Source organism: Salvia hispanica, chromosome 5, assembly GCF_029641045.1.
Source record: "Salvia hispanica isolate PSC_SH4W2 chromosome 5, Shi_PSC_v1, whole genome shotgun sequence".
In the NCBI taxonomy this organism is placed as follows: Eukaryota; Viridiplantae; Streptophyta; class Magnoliopsida; order Lamiales; family Lamiaceae; genus Salvia; species Salvia hispanica.
This window is the reverse complement of record NC_142696.1, coordinates 28,605,859-28,625,655: the sequence shown is the minus strand read 5'-3', so window position 1 is coordinate 28,625,655 and position 19,797 is coordinate 28,605,859. Positions and strand designations below refer to the sequence as shown.

The 19,797-nt window shown below is 37.6% G+C and overlaps 2 protein-coding genes across 2 annotated transcripts; one reads left to right on the top strand and one right to left on the bottom strand.

The window, feature by feature from the left end:
* The first annotated feature begins 958 nt into the window (after positions 1-958).
* Positions 959-4,250, top strand: LOC125187013 (putative pectinesterase 53). Its single transcript, XM_048083520.2, has 5 exons — positions 959-1,308; positions 1,378-1,567; positions 1,834-2,040; positions 2,121-2,356; positions 4,055-4,250. The coding sequence occupies exons 1-5, from the start codon at positions 959-961 to the stop codon at positions 4,200-4,202; spliced, it is 1,131 nt and encodes a 376-aa protein (XP_047939477.1). The 3' UTR covers positions 4,203-4,250.
* A 7,663-nt stretch (positions 4,251-11,913) lies between these two features.
* LOC125187327 (protein IQ-domain 26-like) lies at positions 11,914-13,498 on the bottom strand. Its single transcript, XM_048083892.2, has 3 exons — positions 12,902-13,498; positions 12,632-12,826; positions 11,914-12,514 (listed from the first exon to the last, which is right to left on the bottom strand). Exons 1-3 carry the CDS (start codon positions 13,247-13,249, stop codon positions 11,993-11,995), a joined length of 1,065 nt encoding a protein of 354 aa, XP_047939849.1. The 5' UTR covers positions 13,250-13,498; the 3' UTR covers positions 11,914-11,992.
* Positions 13,499-19,797: the final 6,299 nt, after the last annotated feature.

Below are 19,797 nucleotides of genomic sequence, written 5' to 3'. Positions count from 1 at the left end.
ATTTTTTGGGACGGAGGCAGTATAAATCAAATTTGTTTTCTAAATGTGTATAGTAGTATAACTGATAATATTTTGCCTTCGATATATATTTGATTTGAATATAAATATGAATATTTGATTTGATAATATTCTACAGTCGACATATATTTGATTTGAATATAAATACGAATATTCGATTTGATAATATTCTACACCCCTGGCTCCTATTTATTGCCCATTTTTGTCCATCCCTCAATTGTCCACTTATTTTTTTTTCACCATAAATGGTAAATATGCCCCACACTCCACTAACTAATCCACTTACATTTCATTACTATTTCCGTTCCACATATAGTCACCATTTATATTTGTTATATTTCTTGGTTATGTTTAGTTGTATTTTATTGAGTTAATTAGAAATACTACCACAAGCAATTTATGCTCGTGTACATTATATTGGCCTCACCTTTTGGTCAGCAATGTGAAAATGCTTTTTATCACACTTCTCCGGCCTCCCTCCCCTCTCTCAAATTCACACATAAATTTTGATCCTGTTGTCCTAAAAGTGGCCCATAATTAAAATATAATTAAACATGATTTCCAAAATGATATTCATCGTTTGTATGTTTGGTTAAAAACAAGGATTCCAGTGAAGCCTTACATATAAGGAATGGTAAAATGGAATATAGGCAATAAATTAGACAGAGACAGTCACGGGCAACAAGAACCAAAAAGGGCGATGTTTGTAATCTGAATAAAGTGCATTTCATCATCAGAAAGCAACTTGTGGCTCAGATCCCTCGTCTCTCCATAAATGTCAGTGGAATCACCCGTGATCTTTCGTCACATTCCATTTCCCATTCTAACTAAACTAAACCAATAACTTTCATTATCATCATTATACTATTATTCATTCCCTCTCTATATATTATTCTTACTTGTTGATCGCAAATCAAAATCAAAATCAAAATCAAAATCCATGTCTGGTTATTGCAGGCTGTTGTTGCTGTTGTTGTTGTTGAGCGCGATTTCGGGGGCGCATTCGCACAGCAAGGGCGTGAGGCGATCAAAGCCGCGGTGGCACGTGGGCGTGAACATGAGCGCGGTAGAGTATTCGGAGCAGCAGTTCATGAAGTGGGTGAATTTTATGGGCAGCTTGAAGCACTCGGTGTTCAAGGCCGCGAAGAACAAGATATTCCCTTCATACACTCTCACGGTCGACAAGAATCCGCTGAGAGGAGATTTCACGACCATTCAAGACGCCATCGATTCTCTCCCTCCCGTCAATCTTGTCCGAGTAGTCATCACGGTTCATGCAGGCCTCTACTCGTCAGTCTTTCCCCTTTTCATTTTTATTACTCATATTAGTAGCAATAGATTGAATGTTTTATTGATCAGGGAGAAGGTGACGATACCTCAGTTGAAATCGTTCATAACGATAGAAGGGGCGGGAGCCGACAAAACAATAGTTGAATGGGGCGACACGGCGCAAACACTCGGCCCCAACGGCCGACCCCTCGGCACATACGGCTCCGCTACTTTTGCAGTTAATTCCCCTTATTTTATAGCCAAGAACATCACTTTCAAGGTATGGATCGGAATCGGATCCCTCTTTTATTTGTATTCATACATGTCATACTCCCTCTATCCAATGTTACTTTCATTTTTCTATCCCGGCTCGCTCGTCTCAAACTAATTACATTATTTGTGTTTAATTAAGTATTCTATTATTATATGATATTAATACTAATTTAATTACACTAAAAATCAATCTCAAATTAATGACCTGAAATAAAAAGTGCAAGTAATATCAGATAGAGGGAGTATCATATGATAATGAGGCATGCAATGCAGAACACGACGCCGGTGCCAGCGCCGGGAGCGGTGGGGAAGCAGGCAGTGGCATTCCGGATATCGGCGGACACGGCGTCGTTCGTGGGGTGCAAGTTCCTGGGGGCGCAGGATACGCTGTACGACCATGTGGGGCGGCATTACTACAAGGACTGCTACATCGAGGGATCGGTCGACTTCATCTTCGGCAACGGACTTTCCTTGTTCGAGGTCGGTCTCTCTGTTTAATTTGTCTCTCCCTCTCTTTAATAAAGTTTTGTTGTTAACACTCGTAGCTAAGAGTACTACAGAACTGCGACGTGCACGCGATAGCGCCGGTGACGGGGGCGGTGACGGCGCAAGGGAGAAGTAGCATTCTGGACGACACGGGCTTCTCGTTCGTGAACTGCAGAGTGACGGGGTCGGGTGCACTCTATCTCGGGAGGGCGTGGGGCCCTTTCTCCACCGTTGTCTTCGCCAACACTTACATGGACAACATTATCATTCCGAAAGGCTGGTACAATTGGGGCGATCCTTCTAGAGAAATGTACGTTCCATCCCTAATTTATCTATTCTAACTTTTCAATCTCAATCATTTTTATCAACCACTTACTCCTTTTATCTTCCAACATGTGTCCCACTTTGATCACATTAAAAAAATATAATAAAAAATGGTTTGAAAAATTAGTGGAGAGTGGATATTATTTTTATATTCAGCTTTATATTAAAATATGAGTGAAAATGAATTAGTAGATCCACTACCAAAAATGATATAAATAAAATGGAACAATTAATATGAGATAGACTAAAATGGAAAACTAGGGCACATAATAGAGAGATGAGGAAGTACCAAGCATCTCTTATCTTTCTCTTTTTAAACAACGAGTTTGTATTCCATCCGTCCGCGAATAAGAATCTCATTTTTTTCGGCACGGTTCTAAGAAATATTAAGAAAAATGGGGGAAAAAAGTTAGTGGTATATGTATCCTATTTGTATTTATTGGTTTTAAATGAAATGTGAGTGAAATGAGTTTGTAGAATGTGGAGCCTATTACCATTTATAGTCTAAATAAATTGAGACTTATATTCATGGACGAACTGAAATGGAAAAATGGACTCCTATTCTCGCAGACATATGGAGTATATATAATGATACTCCCTTTCGTCCGTCCTAATGAAATAATCCATATCCATTTATAAAAATCTTTTTCTCCTATTTTATTTTATTATTTATGAGCTCATTATCCACTATATTATTTCAATCACTTTTTCTCGATCTTTCTTACTTTATACGAATTAAAACTGTGTCAACTCTTATCAGCTTATTTCTTTTAAAGAAAAAGTTAGTTATGGATAGGATGTAGCATGGCACAAAATGCAACAGAATTACCAAGGGATAGAGCATTAACAAATTATGTGAGAGCGTGGGACGGTGCCAATCATTTTAAACACGGATAAATATATATTCTGAGCTAATAGATATGGCTGCACCTTAATCTATCCTCAAAGAAACCTCCATCTTCTCTTTTTTAATCATATATATATGTATCTTCTTAAATTACATTAGCACTATTTTTTTTCTTTATACAAAAAAAATGTTGTTTAGTAGTTGTGATCACATCATCTTGACCACTGAATTTGTCTCTTTATATATGGATGGATGGTATTTGCCTTTGTCGTATACTTGTAGTGGCATTTCACTTTTTCGTCATTGTGTACATATTTATCTTACCCACTTTCAAAAATCATTGGATTTTATGTTTAGTTTTTCATTTACATTATGGCCTAACTATTTGAACCGCCTCATCTGTTGATTAGAATCAAAATAATTGACTGATTCACTTGGCTGTATCTGATTTTTTCACATGTTCCTCTCTCCTCCACTTTTTCCCATCTTCTGATTTCAGCTTTCAAACAAAATGAAATGAGTAGGAACTTATTGATGTTGCTTGTAGTTAATTAGGAGTATATATTATGCATTTAAAAACTGCGTGTAACGGTGTCAAACACATTGTAAAATTTTTAACTTCTTAACATAGTGTCAACACATTATAAAATTTTAAGATTTTGATGTCAATACAACGTCAACCATCGACACCGTATTGACATTTTTTATTTCTGTTATTTTGTCACCTTGTCACCTGTTGACATTTTTTAACAGTACAGATCATAGTTTAGAATTTGCATTTGATTACATCTTTTATAGGAGTATATGTTATTGATAAATGTGTAAATGGTTATGTAGGACTGTATTTTATGGACAATACAAGTGCACAGGGCCAGGGGCTAATTTTGCAGGAAGAGTTTCATGGTCAAGAGAGCTTACTGATGCAGAAGCACGACCTTTTATTTCCCTCACTTTCATTGATGGGTCTGAGTGGATCAATATGTAAATCATCACCTCCTTTTACATAATTATATTTTCACATACACTTCTTTTATTTTCTTGTTTAATACTCCTATCGGAGGGTGCTCAAACAAAAATAATAATCCATAATCTGTTTAAATATGAGAGTGGGGAGCTTAAAATAAATAACTTGCTGGCAGAGCTTTTGTATTAAATGAATTTAGAATAAATAACAAGTAGTGTAAGATTTTAGTTGTCTCGTGATATACGGCGTCGTACTTGTTAACTCTATTGGCCCATGTAGCCTTTCATATTTGTAGGTGGGAATGTCAATTGGGCTTACTCAGTGGATTTGGGGTCAATTTTATGTGGATAGTGGGTTAACTGAGTGTGGATTAATCAGATTAAAATTTTATCGAGCTACAGATTTTTAACTATAATCTTGAATGTTCATTGAACTAATTGAATTACTAATGATAAAATTAATAAGATCAGTTCAATGCACAATGATGAAAATTGTCATATTTAGAGAATATAAAACAGTTAATTATGAGAATTTTGTGATATAGCTTAAACTCAAACTTAAATAAATAGGATACTTCATTTATCTCATTAAAAATGGACTATTTTCCTTTTTGGTTATCCCATTAATAATGACATGAAAATAACATTATCTTTACTTTTTCTTGCTTACTTTATTCCCTTTCCATTTAATTCACTAAATAAAACTATATAAAATTTGATATCAAAAACTAAATATTTTTATATTTAGTGGTACGAAAGGAGTATAAAAATAGAATGACATTTAATAAATTTTAAATTGTTGAAAGATAATGTATAAACATATATTAATATGGATCATTGAACATCTAATTTAATATTTCTAAAATTACAATGAAACATAAACTCGTTTTTAGTAATTAAAACACATATAGAGGTCTTCCATCTGGCTTCACATAATTGGAGAGTCAAAAGTCGATGGAGGCGACACGAAAAGAAAATTCTTGGGCTTTAGGTCCTGGTGAACCATGGGAGATGACAATATCAAAATATGTATCTACATTTAAGAGCATCCACCTATATTGGATGCTTTTTGGTGGAAAACTTTTTTTTTTCATAGCCCCATTTTATTTGTCCACAGTCACGAAAAAAAGTGTCCGCAGCAATAGTGGACACTTTTTAGTGGACAAATTTCACTTTATTTTATTTGTTGTATATTTTAATTCAATTACAATTAAAATTATCGGACTATAAATAATTAGAGAAACACGGCTAGTGCAATAAAATTAAAATTGAAAACTAAATTTTCGTCGGATTAAAGTGAGGGGAACATTACAACGAAAATTTGATCTACGGAAAATCACACATGTTCTTCACGCTACGCCGCCTCCCCTACGTGCCCAGACCTCTTCAATCAAATCGACCTGGAGTCATGTGCTGTGCTCCTGCGTATATCAGCGAAACGTTGGATCAGATATTCATTACTACGTGGTACACCCATCTGCATCGGCGCGGAGACAACGCCGTGACTTGAACTTGCACCATCTTCCGGCGCCCAACGTTCTGCAGCAAATCCTTCATCTTCTATTATCATATTGTGCAATATGATACATGCTACCATAATATTCGCGACATCATCTTCGTGCCAAACTCGTGCCGGGCAGCGTAGAATGACCCATCGCGCTTGGAGCACACCAAAAGCTCGCTCAACATCTTTCCTAGCGGCCTCTTGTTTTCGCGCAAAATATTGTCTCTTAGCTCCAGCCGGTTGGCGAAGTGTCTTGACGAATACGGGCCAACAAGGGTATATTCCATCTGCCAAATAGTATCCCCTGCGATACTGCGTGCCATTTGCTACAAAACTGATCTCTGGACCCTCTCCCCGGCACTCATCATTGAAGATAGGCGACGACTGCAGGACGTTGATGTCGTTGTTCGAACCTGCAACACCGAAATACGCATGCCAGATCCGCAAACGGTAGTCAGCAACGGCTTCGAGGATCATCAACGGATGTTTCTGCTTGAAACCGGTAGTGAACTAGCCTTTCCACGCCACCGGCAGTTTTTCCACTCCCAATGCATGCAATCAGTGCTGTCCATCATCCCGGGGAAACTGTGCACCGCACCGTGCATATCTAGCAGTCTCTGGCACTCATCAGGGGTTGGCTTTCGTAGGAACTCCGGACCAAAGACTTCCCGAATGCCCTTATAAAACTGTCGGAGCACATTTAGACTAGTCGTCTCACCCATCTGTAGGTATTCGTCGAACATATCAGCCGGGCCGGCATAGGCAAGCTGCCTAATTGCAGAGGTGCGTTTCTGCAAAGTAGACAGTCCGATCCGGCCAGTGCAATCACTCCGGAGCGTGAAGCACTCGAACCGGTCCGCCAATGTCGTCGCTATATGGGTAAAGAGCGGTCGCGACATTCTGAAATGCCGACGAAAAATCTCAGCCGGGTAACGAGGGTCAGCGCTGAAGTAGTCGGCCATAAGCCGATCAGCCGCTCCGACATGGTCTCGTGGGATTGTCCGACGATGACGAATCGCACGAGGGATCGCCGCCGCCGCCGCCACCGCCGCCGCCGCCGCCGCTTCCTCGTCAGCCTCCCTCTGCACCTCTTGAATCAAAGAATCCCATGCTTGATTCCACAAATCATCCATAATTGAAAAGCTTTTAGAGATAGAAAATTTGGATAGAAAGTGAAATAGGTGTGAAGATGTGTGTGGAGAGAAGATGAAAATGGGAGGAATATTTATAAAAAAACCAACAAATTCGAAATTTAAAAAAAAAAAAAATAAAAATTTCGGTGACCGCCGCGGCGGTTTCGCCGCGCAATAGATAGGCGCGGCGGCCGCCGCGCTTCTCTCTCATGCGGCCCGTCCTCGCCGCAAAGCCGGCGATGCCCCTTCCGCCCCAAGATTTTCGTCCGCCCGCGAGGCGGACGCCTTCCCCCCTATAGATCGCCACGGCTAATCCGCCTCCGGGGCGGCCGGCGCGCCGCCCCTATAGTGGTTGCTCTAAAATCCGTACTATCACAACTTTTACATTTTCTTCCGCATATTTTCGGCCCCTAGAAAGTATCCGATCTAGTAGCTCTCCTCCGTTGCAAAACTCCCAGCATTGGCATCGAGTGAGGTTGGCTGATGACTAATAATAGCATGTTCCCATACGACGAAGTCTTGACCCACAACACGAAATAAAATCTCTTGTTTTGGAATAGACTCCCTAGACAACATCTGCTAGGGGCTCCTTTTTTCCCTTGCCCATAACATTAAATCCTTCTACTTTTTGCATTTCTATTTATCTTGCAATCGATCTTCCATGAAGCTTAGACGTTCAAGCTCGTTTGTATTATAAGCTTTACCTTCTGATGGTGGAGCCAGTATTTCCTCTTCGACTGCCCTTTCCGCTTCATCGACATACTCGAAATGGGCTACCCCATAACCTTGTGCAAATCCAACCTCCTCTTCAACTACTAACAATACCTCTTCGGCTCTTCCTCTCCAATTCAATCTCGATTAAGTAATTTATCAATTGCAGTATCATCATAATGAATTTCACGAGATTGTACTGATTCCTCGATATCATCGGAAAATAACTCGACTAAGCTATACCTTATATCGGGCCTGCACGGTGGAGAGATCGCGGCTGATGGTGTTGTCGCCGAGTGGGGGCTCGGTGGATGCCAGCGATGCGGTGGTGCTGGGCTCCTGGTAATGATGGTGTTTCTACCAGTAGGCGTCCGCTTGTTGCACTGGCTGCTGGTATTGATGGTGATCCTTCCCGCAGGTGTGGTGCTGTTGCAGATCCTTAGGCTGGTCGCGGCAATAGACAGCCTGATGGCGGTGATTCGTTGAACTCTGCTGTGGTGGCGACGGCTAGCCGGTTGGGGTAAATTGTCGGTAGACGTGCTGGTCTTGCTGCCATAGCAACGCATTCGTATTGGGCAAGCGTGCCTACGTATATGGATCGGTGTAGGGCTGGGACTGTAGTGGTCGGTGTAGGGTGGATATAGCGGTTGTCCGTATGGTTTGGTGTAGAGTGGGTGTGGTGGCTGTTTGTAGGTGTGCTATTGTGGCATCTCCAGCCGAGAAGGCGATACCCGGAGTTGTGGCGGCTGTAGGACAACAACGGGTTGTTCATGGAACAATGAGAGAAACTCGTCTTACTCGTCCAACCTCTTGTCTATTTTGTTGAAGATCGACAACCATTATTCGATCAAATAGGTAAGACAAAATGATTTCCTCATAGTAAGTCATGGATGGAGGATGAGAACGAGATGAAAGCACCAGATGTTAAGGGTGTTTCCCTTATTGGGGTGATCGGCTTTTGTACATCGTTGATCAAGGGTTATCGTGCGGGAACTTTGTCCGTCGATCAAGCGAGAGAGTTTTTCTAGCTACTTTTTGCGTGAATAGTAAAAAGACGTGAAAATAGAAGATAATTGTATTTCTTAGTTAATTGTACACAATAACAATATCTCTAATGCCATTACCCTAACTTAATGAATAAGAAAACAAATATTAAGCATATATGAGAAATATAGAGTAAATCAGTAATAGACTAAATAATAAGATATTGGAGATATGAAAGATTATGGTGTCATATTAAACTTATACTCTCTCCGTCCCACTCTAAGTGACACATTTCCAAAATAGAAATATCACTTTCTCTACTTTTTCCTTCTCTCTTATTTTATTTTGTACACTCAACTCACAAAATTACACTACATAAAAACTCGTGTTGGAAAAGAAATGTGCTCCACTTAGAGTGGGACAGAGGGAGTATAACAATACATTTTCTATATCTTTCACTGAACTTAAAATTTTTATATTAATTTATTGATAAATGTTGACTACTCATAAAACAATGTTTGCAAAACGGTAGATAAACCCTAGACTGTCTATGTATATAAAAACTAGAAATACAATGTACCGTGCATTGCACAGGTGTGATATTAGTTCTTTTACAACATTAACCATGTATTTATGGTAGCTGCAATTTCAATTTTTCTTAACGACCTAAGAAACCGCTATTTCAAGTGTCCTTACGAGATAACTTATTCATTTTGTTTATAAACTGTGTTAATCATATACTCCCCCTGTCCCTAATAATTTGTCACTATTTGACCTGACACGGGTTTTAAGAAATGTAATAGAAAATGGGTTGAAAAAGTTGGTGGCAAATGGGTCCTACTTTATACTCCCTCCGTCCCCGATTAAGAGTCACACTTTGACCGGGCACGAGTTTTAAGAAATGTAAAGGAAAGTTGGTTGGAAAAGTTAGTGGAATGTGGACCCATTTTTTTTTATTGGTTTTATAATAAAATGTGAGTGAATTGAGTTAGTGGAATGTGAGACCTACTTACTATTTATGGTAAAAATGAAGTGTGACTCTTAATTGGGGACAGATCGAAATGGAAATGTATGACTCTTAATCGGGGACGGGGGGAGTATATTAGTTTTATAATAAAATGTGAGTGTGAATGAGTTAGTGGAATGTAGGGCCCACTACCAAAAATGATAAAAGTGAAAGGTGATAAATTTTAAGGGACAGACGTAAGTGGAAATAAATGACAAATTTTCAGGACGGAGGGAGTAACTTTTTTTTTTTTCTCTTTCTTTCTTTCTGGGAACCATCACACATAAAAATAAATAATTAAAAGTGAACTACAAAAACAGTCCCTGAACTATGAATTTATTTCACCAGTAGTCCCTGGATTTTAAAAATCATGAAATAAAGCTTATTTCATCGGCGATCCTTTTGCAATATTTTCCCCGAAAATACACCCAGAAGTGAGATGAGCATATTTGTCCATTCACAATTTCACCTTTTCAATCTGATATTATTTCAATGATGAACTAAATCTTATATTATTTCAAAATTATATTCTTCTTACCTTTGCTATCCTTCACTTTGTTTTTCGAAGTTTTGTGCGAGCTGGCTACATAGTTTTATTTCTTTGTATATAGTTGTGAGTCGAGAAAGAATACATAAATTAATAATTTTAATTAAATATAATTTTTTACTCCCTCCGTCCCGCTTAAGTGACACGTTTTTCTTTTTAGTTTGTCCCAACTAAGAAAACATATTTCCTTTTTTGGAAACTTTCTCTCTCCAATTAATACACCCAACAACTTTTTTTCACTCCTGTTAAAATATTCATCTCTCTTTCTCTTTCTATTTTAATACTTTCATCCACATTTCCTCTATCCAATTAAACACTTTAATCAATAACTCTTAAAATCCCGTGCCGACTAAGAAATGTGTCATCTAAGTCGGGACAGAGGGAGTAATATTTAACAATCTAAATTTTAAATTTAATTTTATAAAAATAAAATATTTTAAATAATAAACAAAGTGAAAGATGACAAAAGGAAGAAGAAGATAATTTTGAAATAATATCAGATTTAGTACATGTTTGAAATAATATTAATAATGCAAAAGGACCTCCAATAAAAAAATCTCAGCTCAAGGTCTATTGGGAACATTTTTAAAATCCAGGGAGTGCTGGTGAAATAAACCCTTAGTTCAAGGATTGTTTTTGGTGTTCACTCTAAAAGTAAATAAACGTCATTTATGTGTAACATTGTCTTTCTATGACGTCACTTATAAGTTATATTCTCTCCATCCATAAAAAATAAGCACATTTTAAGACGACACGTATTTTAATGAAAAATTGGTAAAATAAGAGAGATATGTAGAAAAAGTGGGGAAAATGAGAAAGAGGAGAAAAAGTAGGTAAAGTATAAGAACAAAACTTTCCATTCTTAGATATAAGACTATTTTTTGTGAACGGAGAAGTACTATAAAATAGGTAAACCATGAATTCATAGAAGTCTTCGGAAAACTAAGACCCAATATTTGTTTGTCCTTAGGATTGCCATTTTACTACTAGACCATCAAGGGATTGAAATCTGTCTTCTAATATAAACAAATACTCCCACTTTATCAGTTTCAAACAATTTATTTTGTCCCGTATTAGAAGTCTTAATTAGAAACTCTCATAAATTGTAATTGTACCACATTCAACTAACATTTTATTATAAAATTAATAGTAGCATATAAAATGAGATTCACATTTCACTATATTTTTTTACCAACTTTTTCTTTACATTTCTTAGAATATTTATAACTCAATTAGGACCGCTAAAGTGAAATGGAGGGGATACTGGATAATTCTAAAATAAATAAAATGGGTAGATCTAATAATATATAAAATCTAAAAACGACTGGTAAAAGATAAGTATATGGAGTACTAGTATATATAGGTATCAAACAAAATATGGAAGGATAAAAGAAAGTATGGGCCAGTGTTGATGGATAAATACAAAAGTAAAGCAGCAAGTATCATTGAGGTCCAATAAACCTTTACTTTCAGTACAAACATGATACCATCTCAGAATTTCAATTTTCACCGATTTGGGAATCGACTATCTCACTGCCTCCAAAATTCCCATAAAACACAAAATGAAAGTAGCAGTATTATTTTTATCTGTCAATAAGTACCACGGTGAAAATATTTTTCTACGTAAGTTGGTGGCCAATTATTGGAGGAGATTATTTTACTGTCTTGGGATTCGTCACCTCTGTTTTTAAAGGTACATTATATTATTTTTCTTTGCCTAGCAGCAATATAGTAGAGGTACTATTACCTAAATGTACATTATTCTATTTTCAGAATACTGCAAATCATAGTGTTATCGATTTTCTTAGTGCTAAAATTGACAAATTATGAGAGAAATTAGAATTGAAATATGAGGACAAAAAAGATTAGCTAATAAAAATTAAAAATTCCTGCAAATCTAATATGTTGGCTGCACTAAAATTGTTTGTCAATTGGAATAAAAATCTGATGACTTACCAAAGTTGGACATGACAGCATTTTTGAAACTAATGGCTTCCTGAGCTTGAGAGCATGACCTCTGCATCCTCACACCACTCAGGCTACTCCTCGACTCCATCATTTCTAGCAGCGACATCCTCCTCTTCGGGCCGGGCTCGGGCCTCTGCTTCGGCGCGCTCTGCGACCTCACCTTCGCCTTGAACGACTGCGTCTTCGCCATGTAGCTCGGGTTTTCGCCCCTCTCGCTCTTCGCCGGCGTCACGCTCCCGCTGAATCTCGGCGTACTCTGCGCCGTCGACGACACCTGCTCCCCCCATTCCGGGATCCGACACTGGAACGGGGACGCCTCCGCCGCCATCCACGAGCTGGCCCGCCGGGTTCTCAACTTGGCCCGACAGCCCGTGTCGACCTCCACGATTTTCGGGCTCTCGTCGAACGAATTGGCCGCCGTGTCGAATGACGCGGACAGCCTCCTGCTGTGGAACGACCACGGATGCTCGCTCCCTTCATCCTGAAACTTATAGTTACCCGTTCACATTTTGCGGTAAAAATGTTAATGTCTGAAGCTAAAGGTCTCAGGTTCGAGTCCTCTCATTTACTCATAAAAAAAAAAAAAAAAAAAACTAACCAGGGCATGGTAGGGAGGGGGGAATTCGTCATTGTTGATAAGGCGTCTCATTTTCTGCGCTCGAACGCTAGCCTGGGCTCTTATGAGGGCTTGCATGCTATGAAGAGTTGCGGCGGCTTGTTTACGGACCAGAAATCCCCGCACGAGGGCCTGGATTTTCACTAGGCCCTTCAGGGCCCGAAGAGCCTTTCGGGCCTTGATAAAACAAAAATTTAAAATAATGAATCGGAATCGGAATTGGAATCGAAAAATTAAATAAATAAATCTTACCAAGAATCCACGAAAAAGTGATTGAATCTTGACAGCGGCGCACTTCTCCGCGGTGGCGCTGCCGCCGCGGGTGGTGAGGCGGACGACGGCGGCGGCGGCCTGGGCGGCGGCGACGGCGGCGTCGGCAGCGGCGGCGGTGGCGGCGGCGACGGCTATAGCGTGCTTGTTCTGCTCCTTGTCGTTGTCGGTGTAGAAGGATCTGAGCCAGGCGGCTTCGGCGGGGGTGATGTTGGGGGGAATGGTGGTGGGGTTGTGGCAGAGGTGGCCGGAGCTCCAGCGGGTCAAGTCGGGGCGCTCCTTAATTTTGAAACCAAACAGGGCCTTGAGCCAGCGCGCTGCTTTTCCCATTTAGAGGTTCAAGAATGGAGAATCTAGTTCTAGCTAGCTAAGTTCCTGCGTTTCGTAGAAAAGCTGCTTTAAAAGCACACTGTGAGGAAAAAGCAATATTTTTATTTTTTTTATATTTGGGTAGGGAGAGATTAAAATGATAAAGTGAAATAATACAGCTAGCAATGTAATTTTGCTGTGTAAGGTAGGGTGCTGTAAACTGTGAAGTACGAAACTACGTCAATAAAGTGAAAGGGGAGGCATTGTTTATTTTGGTATTGAAATTTGGAAAATACCAAACACCCAAAATAAGTACTAGTACTAATCTTAACTATTTTGCTTTCAACTCATACTAGTATTAGTTTAGTTTAAGTTGTAGATATTTGTGAAACGGGCTCATAAAATGTATTATTGGTTCTATTCTAGAACGGGAACAGACTACATGTTTGGACACTTTCTTTATTTTTTCAATATTAATGGATCAAAAGATAACCTTGGTTGTACATGTAATTTTTGGTTTTTTTCGTTATTTGGGAGAATCTGGAATATAGGTTCTCTTACGTGGAACCTTTTTTTGTTATACAGCTTTAGGAAAAACGCAAAATGAATCAGTGTGTTTGGAAACGCGATAAGGAAATGCGTTTTTGGTCACGCAAATGATCACACAATATCTGAAGTGGCCTCGACGTTCTCCGGCATTGCAATGAAATGATATACTACAAAAGTAGGCAATAGACACGCGCTTGTTGTATCAGATATTCAAAAAAGTATATCATTTTTATTAAATTATTATCATGCTCACGCTCTTCTAAATTAGTAGTCAATGACGATGCAAGTAATCCGCCATTTTAAAACTCCCTCGCACTAGGTACAATACAAAACAATTGGTAACCCAATATAGTCCAATATTAGTCCCCCATATTCATCATATTCCACGTGACAGGTTTGCCATCGAATTTCTGCACATCCTCTAAAGTCACAATAGCCTTACCAATTGATAGATGAAAGAATGTCACCGCTCCACCAATCTAATAATAAGAAAATGATCTAATTCACGAGGTTTTTTACAATCGAACATCCTAATATATTGAATAACGACAGGGTGAACATTATCCATGCCCCACGCTTCTTCCACTCATACCTTTGGCAATTTAACTTTGTCTCTTGTTCCCAGCCCAAACACTTAGACAAATATGAACACTCTGCATATATAATATTGATGGGTCATTCGGACTACACAATAGCGGATTTCTTGAAGAAGACACCATTCAGTAATATCTACAAAATTAGTAAATTTATTTACAACAAAATTCCATCAAAGTCAACAACATATTTACAATACACACACCTCAAAATTACTTACACAACACAACCCCATAATATACTTTACAAAACTCTCAATCCACACCATACATAATCTACTTCACACATTTCACAACACAAAAACAAACACTAAATTCAAATAACCTACAAAACTTCACAACTAATGAATAATAATAACGCAATTAGTATAAGATACATACATGAACATGAAAAATAAGGAAAAGAACAAAACTTACCAAATTTCTAGCCGGAAATAGCCTCTACCGCTGGTAAAAAGTAAGTAGATGTCGTTGTCCACAATGGAGGAGGTATTGGCTAATTTGGTATGTAAAGGCAAACACGCAAATTTCAAAACTCAATTTAAATTCGCATGACTAAACCCTAAGACGCATATTTGAATTGCATGACCAAAAACGCATTTCCGGTTCGCGGTTTTAAGCACACTGATCCGTTTTGCATTTTTCCCGAAGCTAAATAACAAAAGAGAAAAGTTTTCCCCAATAGGGAACCTATTTCAGGATTCGCCCCAAATAAGAAAACACCGTAATTTTATTTGTTTTCAAGATGTGTGGGAACATTGATTTGTGTTAAATTTTGATACCAATGCAGCACAAATTTTGTGATTTAGATCCAAATTTTATGTTAATTTTAAAGGATTAAGAATGAAAATTTATAATTCATTTTTCAGTCTAATTAGCTCACAAACCGAAGAGGATTGGTTCGATGAATTGACTTAAGCCATGCTACTACTGTCTATTCTTTTGTGTTGATTTTGATTAAATGAAAATCTACGTAATATTTTTAACTGATTTATATAATTTTATATTATACATATAGCATCCTTATAAATACAAAAAAAATGCATATCTAAATTTCTATAGCGTTTAGCATTATTATTCTGATGTACTAACCCGAATCCTAAATGTTTAAGGTTAAAATTGAGAATTTCTTACCTAATACAATGAGGGTATGAATAGCTCTCACCTAATTAACCCACAGTTCGAAAAGGACTGATCTAAATTTGAATCAGATTAACATTGTACATAAAATAAGATATTAATTCAAAGAAAATGACTGACAAATTACAGCATACATTTTGCTTCAGTTTGAATGGAATATTGACCTGGCCCAAAACTCAAATAGTAGTAACTAGTAAGTTGGTGCCACACATAATTTAAAATATAATACTAAAATATTGCATTCCAAGAAAAAATGGTTAATGTAGACCTCGTGAGTACCTTTGTATTACAAGACAAAACTGAGCGGCTAAGTTCAGCGATAGCAACGTTAGGATAAGAAATCCAACATCTCTTTTTCTATATATACACGTCCTAACAGTAACACTTCTTATTTTCCCTTTTCTTTTATATGTTATCAAAAATATTTTATTTAATTTTTACTATCTTTAGTAAATGTATTTTATATTCCACTAATTCATTCTACTCACAATTTAATTACTTCCTTCGCCTTTGAAAAATATAAATATTTGATTCAACACAAATTTTAAAAGTGATTGAGATAAATTATAATTAACTCAGTTTAATTCAACGCTTACAAGTTAACTTTGAAACTCCTTCTCATGGATTTAATTAAGAGTTACATCATTGTACTCAATTATTAAAACACGAGATCCGCTAAACCTATATGGTTGTGCACAAAACAAGCCGCAAATTCCTTAACAGGGAATATTCTTGTCTTGAAATCAGAATAGCTTTTGTGATTAGACATTATTAAAGCTAAGGTAAGGTCATATTTCATTTCATCCAATTAAGGTAGTATCATTGATTTAATCACATCAGATTAAGAGAATATGTTCTGGCTATTTACAGGAACTAGAATAGTATGGAGATGGTGGGTGGGGCCCACGAGGACACATACACATCTCTCTCTACCTTTACTTTTCCCGCGTCTTGTACAAAACAAAAACATTTTACTACAGTATATAGGATGGTCCCATCAATGCCGGGGGACTTGAATTGAAGATATATGTATGTATTAACATATTCGAAATTTGTCCATACACAATAGTAATTTCAATTATTAATCCATCACGAGACAAGATATATAACAATATAACTACGATCCAAATGAATCTAGAAATATTTTTATAGGTAGACGAAAGCAAAAATAACTACTCTCTCCGTCTGTCATTAGGAGTCTCATTTCATGGTGGCACAAGTTTTAAAAAATGTTAAGAAAAGTGGTTTGAAAAAATTTAGTGGAATATATGTCCCACTTATATATATTAGTTTTAAATGAAATGTGAGTGAAATGAGTTAGTGGAATGTAAGAGCCTATTACCATTTATAATAAAAACGAACTGGAACTCTTATTCATGTACGAACTAAAATGAAAAAAACGAAACTTCTATTCGCGGACGAAGGAAATATTATATATGGGAGATAAGTTTGTCCACCGCGGGACTTCCCATCTAGAAAGACTAGGGTTTTCGTGTTTTGTATTTTGCATGAAAGGATAAAAACAAGAAACTATGAAAGATTCTTTATATTTCTTTATGATTAAAGATTATGGAGGACTCCACACATTTATAATATGTGTGGATACAAAAATATCCTACGAAAAAGGTAAATTAAATCTAGCTAATACTAATATCCTAAGCATACATGAGAGAGATATGTGTGACGCCCCAACTTTCTAAGTATAGAAAGCTTGGTTTATTGTGCAATTGGTGGGAGATTGAAGAAGCGGGAAGAAGAGGAAAACAATTGTATAAATGGACTTGGCTCGAAACCATATAAATAACTTGAATAAAATCAGAGTATCATCTCGATAATTACATGAACTCGAAAGAAATACTCCCTCCGTTCCATAGTAATGGAGGTAAAACTTTTCGGCACGGAGATTAAGAAAAATTGTGTTAGGTGAGTTAAGTAAAGAGAGAATAAAGTGAAAAATGAAAAAGGTAGAGAGATGAAGATAGAAAAAAGTAAGAGAGAGTAAAGTAGGTGTGGAAAAATGTGTTGATTTTTACTAAAAAGGGAAATGACTTTATTACTATGGAATGGACGGAAATGGAAAAACACCCCTATTACTATGGAACGGAGGGAGTACTATTTTAGCACAAGCAATCAAAGAGCGAATGATATCATGTGTGGAGACATGATGCATCCAAATTCCAATCACTGTTCTACCAAAGAACATACGTAATCTCTACTCAACCAACACCGTCCATCGTTGTCACTGCTCAACCTGCACATTTTTAAAACATATGCAGGGCTGAGTACTTGATATACTCAGTGAACACATGCCAAAATACATTTTCATAAAAATATCATGTCAAGCCCTCATTCAATGACATCATGGTTTTAACTTTGAAAGAGCCCGAGTACACTAAAACATTTTCTCGTAAAAATGTGACTGTGCAGTCAAACTCCCTTTTCCTCATTCACCATATCCGAACTATACATGACATAGAATACGGCCGCATTCAAAGTCACTAGATCGGCCAACTCGAAGGATGGCGTCGGATCTACATGTTGTGTACACTAGTCCGAGTAGGGTTTGCAGCCCTACTGAGATCCGAATTCGATTAGCTATACATGGTAAAAGCCACTTCAGATAGACACTCCATAAAACAAAACATGGCATGACATAACATACGTAACATTTATTTTCTCATAGAACGTGCTTGAAACATAAAGCCCACCTCGTTCGTTTAAAATCCTTAACTTGCGTTTCTCGCTCCAACCTTAACTCGTTGAGAAAGCCTTTTCTCAATTTTCGCAGCCGCCCGAGGCATCGCGGGCAACGCCGGTCGGCCGTTCACGTCTCCAAAATCCTTACTCCTTCGTAAAATTTTCTTAAATTAATTCCAGCCCAAGAATTACATAAAAAGCAGCCCAACTATTTAAATCTTTTGGTCCAAAGCATTAAGTAATTTGGCCCAAACTTTAACAAGCCCTAAACATATAAAAATAAAGTTAGTCCAACCATTCCGGCCCATCCCTTTTATTTGATTTAGAGGAGAGGCCCAATCATCCCTTTCCATCCTTCACGCCTCCAATTTGATCAAAACATAGCCCACTCTCTTCTCTCACGTGAGTTGTTTAGCAGAGATGGAATAGAGTAACTATATATGTGTCGTTGAACCATTATTGGAAATCAATTTGAGAATAAAATTGTGGTAAATGGTGGATTAAAATCTAAATTGATTTGGTTTAACTGTCCAACATCAATTCCAGATAGTGGAGGAGAAAACGTCTGTAATTGAAAGAGGAATTGGCGGATTGTAGTGAAAGTTGGAAGAGTGTGAGTACCATATTGTAGAATATGGTTAATCTGTGTCTTTGATTGTGAGAATTCAATCCCAATTATGTGGGTAATAAATTTGGGTTAATGGCTAATAATTTGGTGTAAAACATGATTTAATGTGTTTAATTTTCTGCAATGTGGCGCTAGGAGAGAAATAATTCACGGCGGAAGAGGAGGAAATACAATTGGCTCAAGAAGATATAGGAAGGGTTAAATAAACTTGAAGCCCAACTCTATGTATTTTATTTTGAAACGATTAGGCCCACAAATAAAAACTAGAGAAATTCTCCGACCTCCGTTGTTTATTCCATGTAATATACATAATTTGAACAACTCTTGATTGACAGTACCGTCCAATACTCCTTAAATCAAGAGTAGGAATTAAAGAAAAATTCAGTTACAAACTCGACCTCAACTCTATGTCTAGGTTTTGCCACTACTCGCGTTCGTGTTGATGCAGGCGCTGCCGATTTAAATAAACTCGTATCACTGCTACTTCCGTGGAAATTTATAGATTCTCTTCATGACCAATGACTCACTGCCTTATTCCATATATATATAAAAGACATTGTTGGAGTATCAAACATGTGATCTTTTATAGCATGGAGCACTAGTCGTTCAAGTTGGTTGACAAAATGAAGGCAATGATTGACGTCCTCTATGATCTGTCCGAATATGATTTTATCGGCCACTTGAGTAGAAAGATATTTCATTATTTGAGGCTAATGTTAATACAAACAGTGCGATCTTCAACAAAGAGGATATTAAAAAAGATGCACCCGCAGATTTTGTGTAAAATCAAAATAACTAATTCAAGTACGAGAAGGTGTGGGGAATTGCTTAGTTCCACTTCAATATTTACGGATTTATAGAATGTGCTAATAAAGTTGCAAAGATGAAGGTGAAGTGGAAGGTTAGGAGCATTGGAACGAGTGTTCGACTCAATTTTATGAGGTGACCGAAAAATGGGTTGA

Excerpts from the sequence above, each read along its gene's own strand:
- LOC125187013 (XM_048083520.2), top strand. The coding sequence starts at position 959 with ATGTCTGGTTATTGCAGGCTGTTGTTGCTGTTGTTGTTGTTGAGCGCG. Across the intron at positions 1,309-1,377 it reads GTTCATGCAGGCCTCTACTC|GGAGAAGGTGACGATACCTC; the intron begins GTCAGTCTTTCC and ends TTTATTGATCAG. Across the intron at positions 2,041-2,120 it reads ACGGACTTTCCTTGTTCGAG|AACTGCGACGTGCACGCGAT; the intron begins GTCGGTCTCTCT and ends AGAGTACTACAG.
- LOC125187327 (XM_048083892.2), bottom strand. The coding sequence starts at position 13,249 with ATGGGAAAAGCAGCGCGCTGGCTCAAGGCCCTGTTTGGTTTCAAAATT. Across the intron at positions 12,827-12,901 it reads CACTTTTTCGTGGATTCTTG|GCCCGAAAGGCTCTTCGGGC; the intron begins GTAAGATTTATT and ends TGTTTTATCAAG. Across the intron at positions 12,515-12,631 it reads CCCCTCCCTACCATGCCCTG|GATGAAGGGAGCGAGCATCC; the intron begins GTTAGTTTTTTT and ends TATAAGTTTCAG.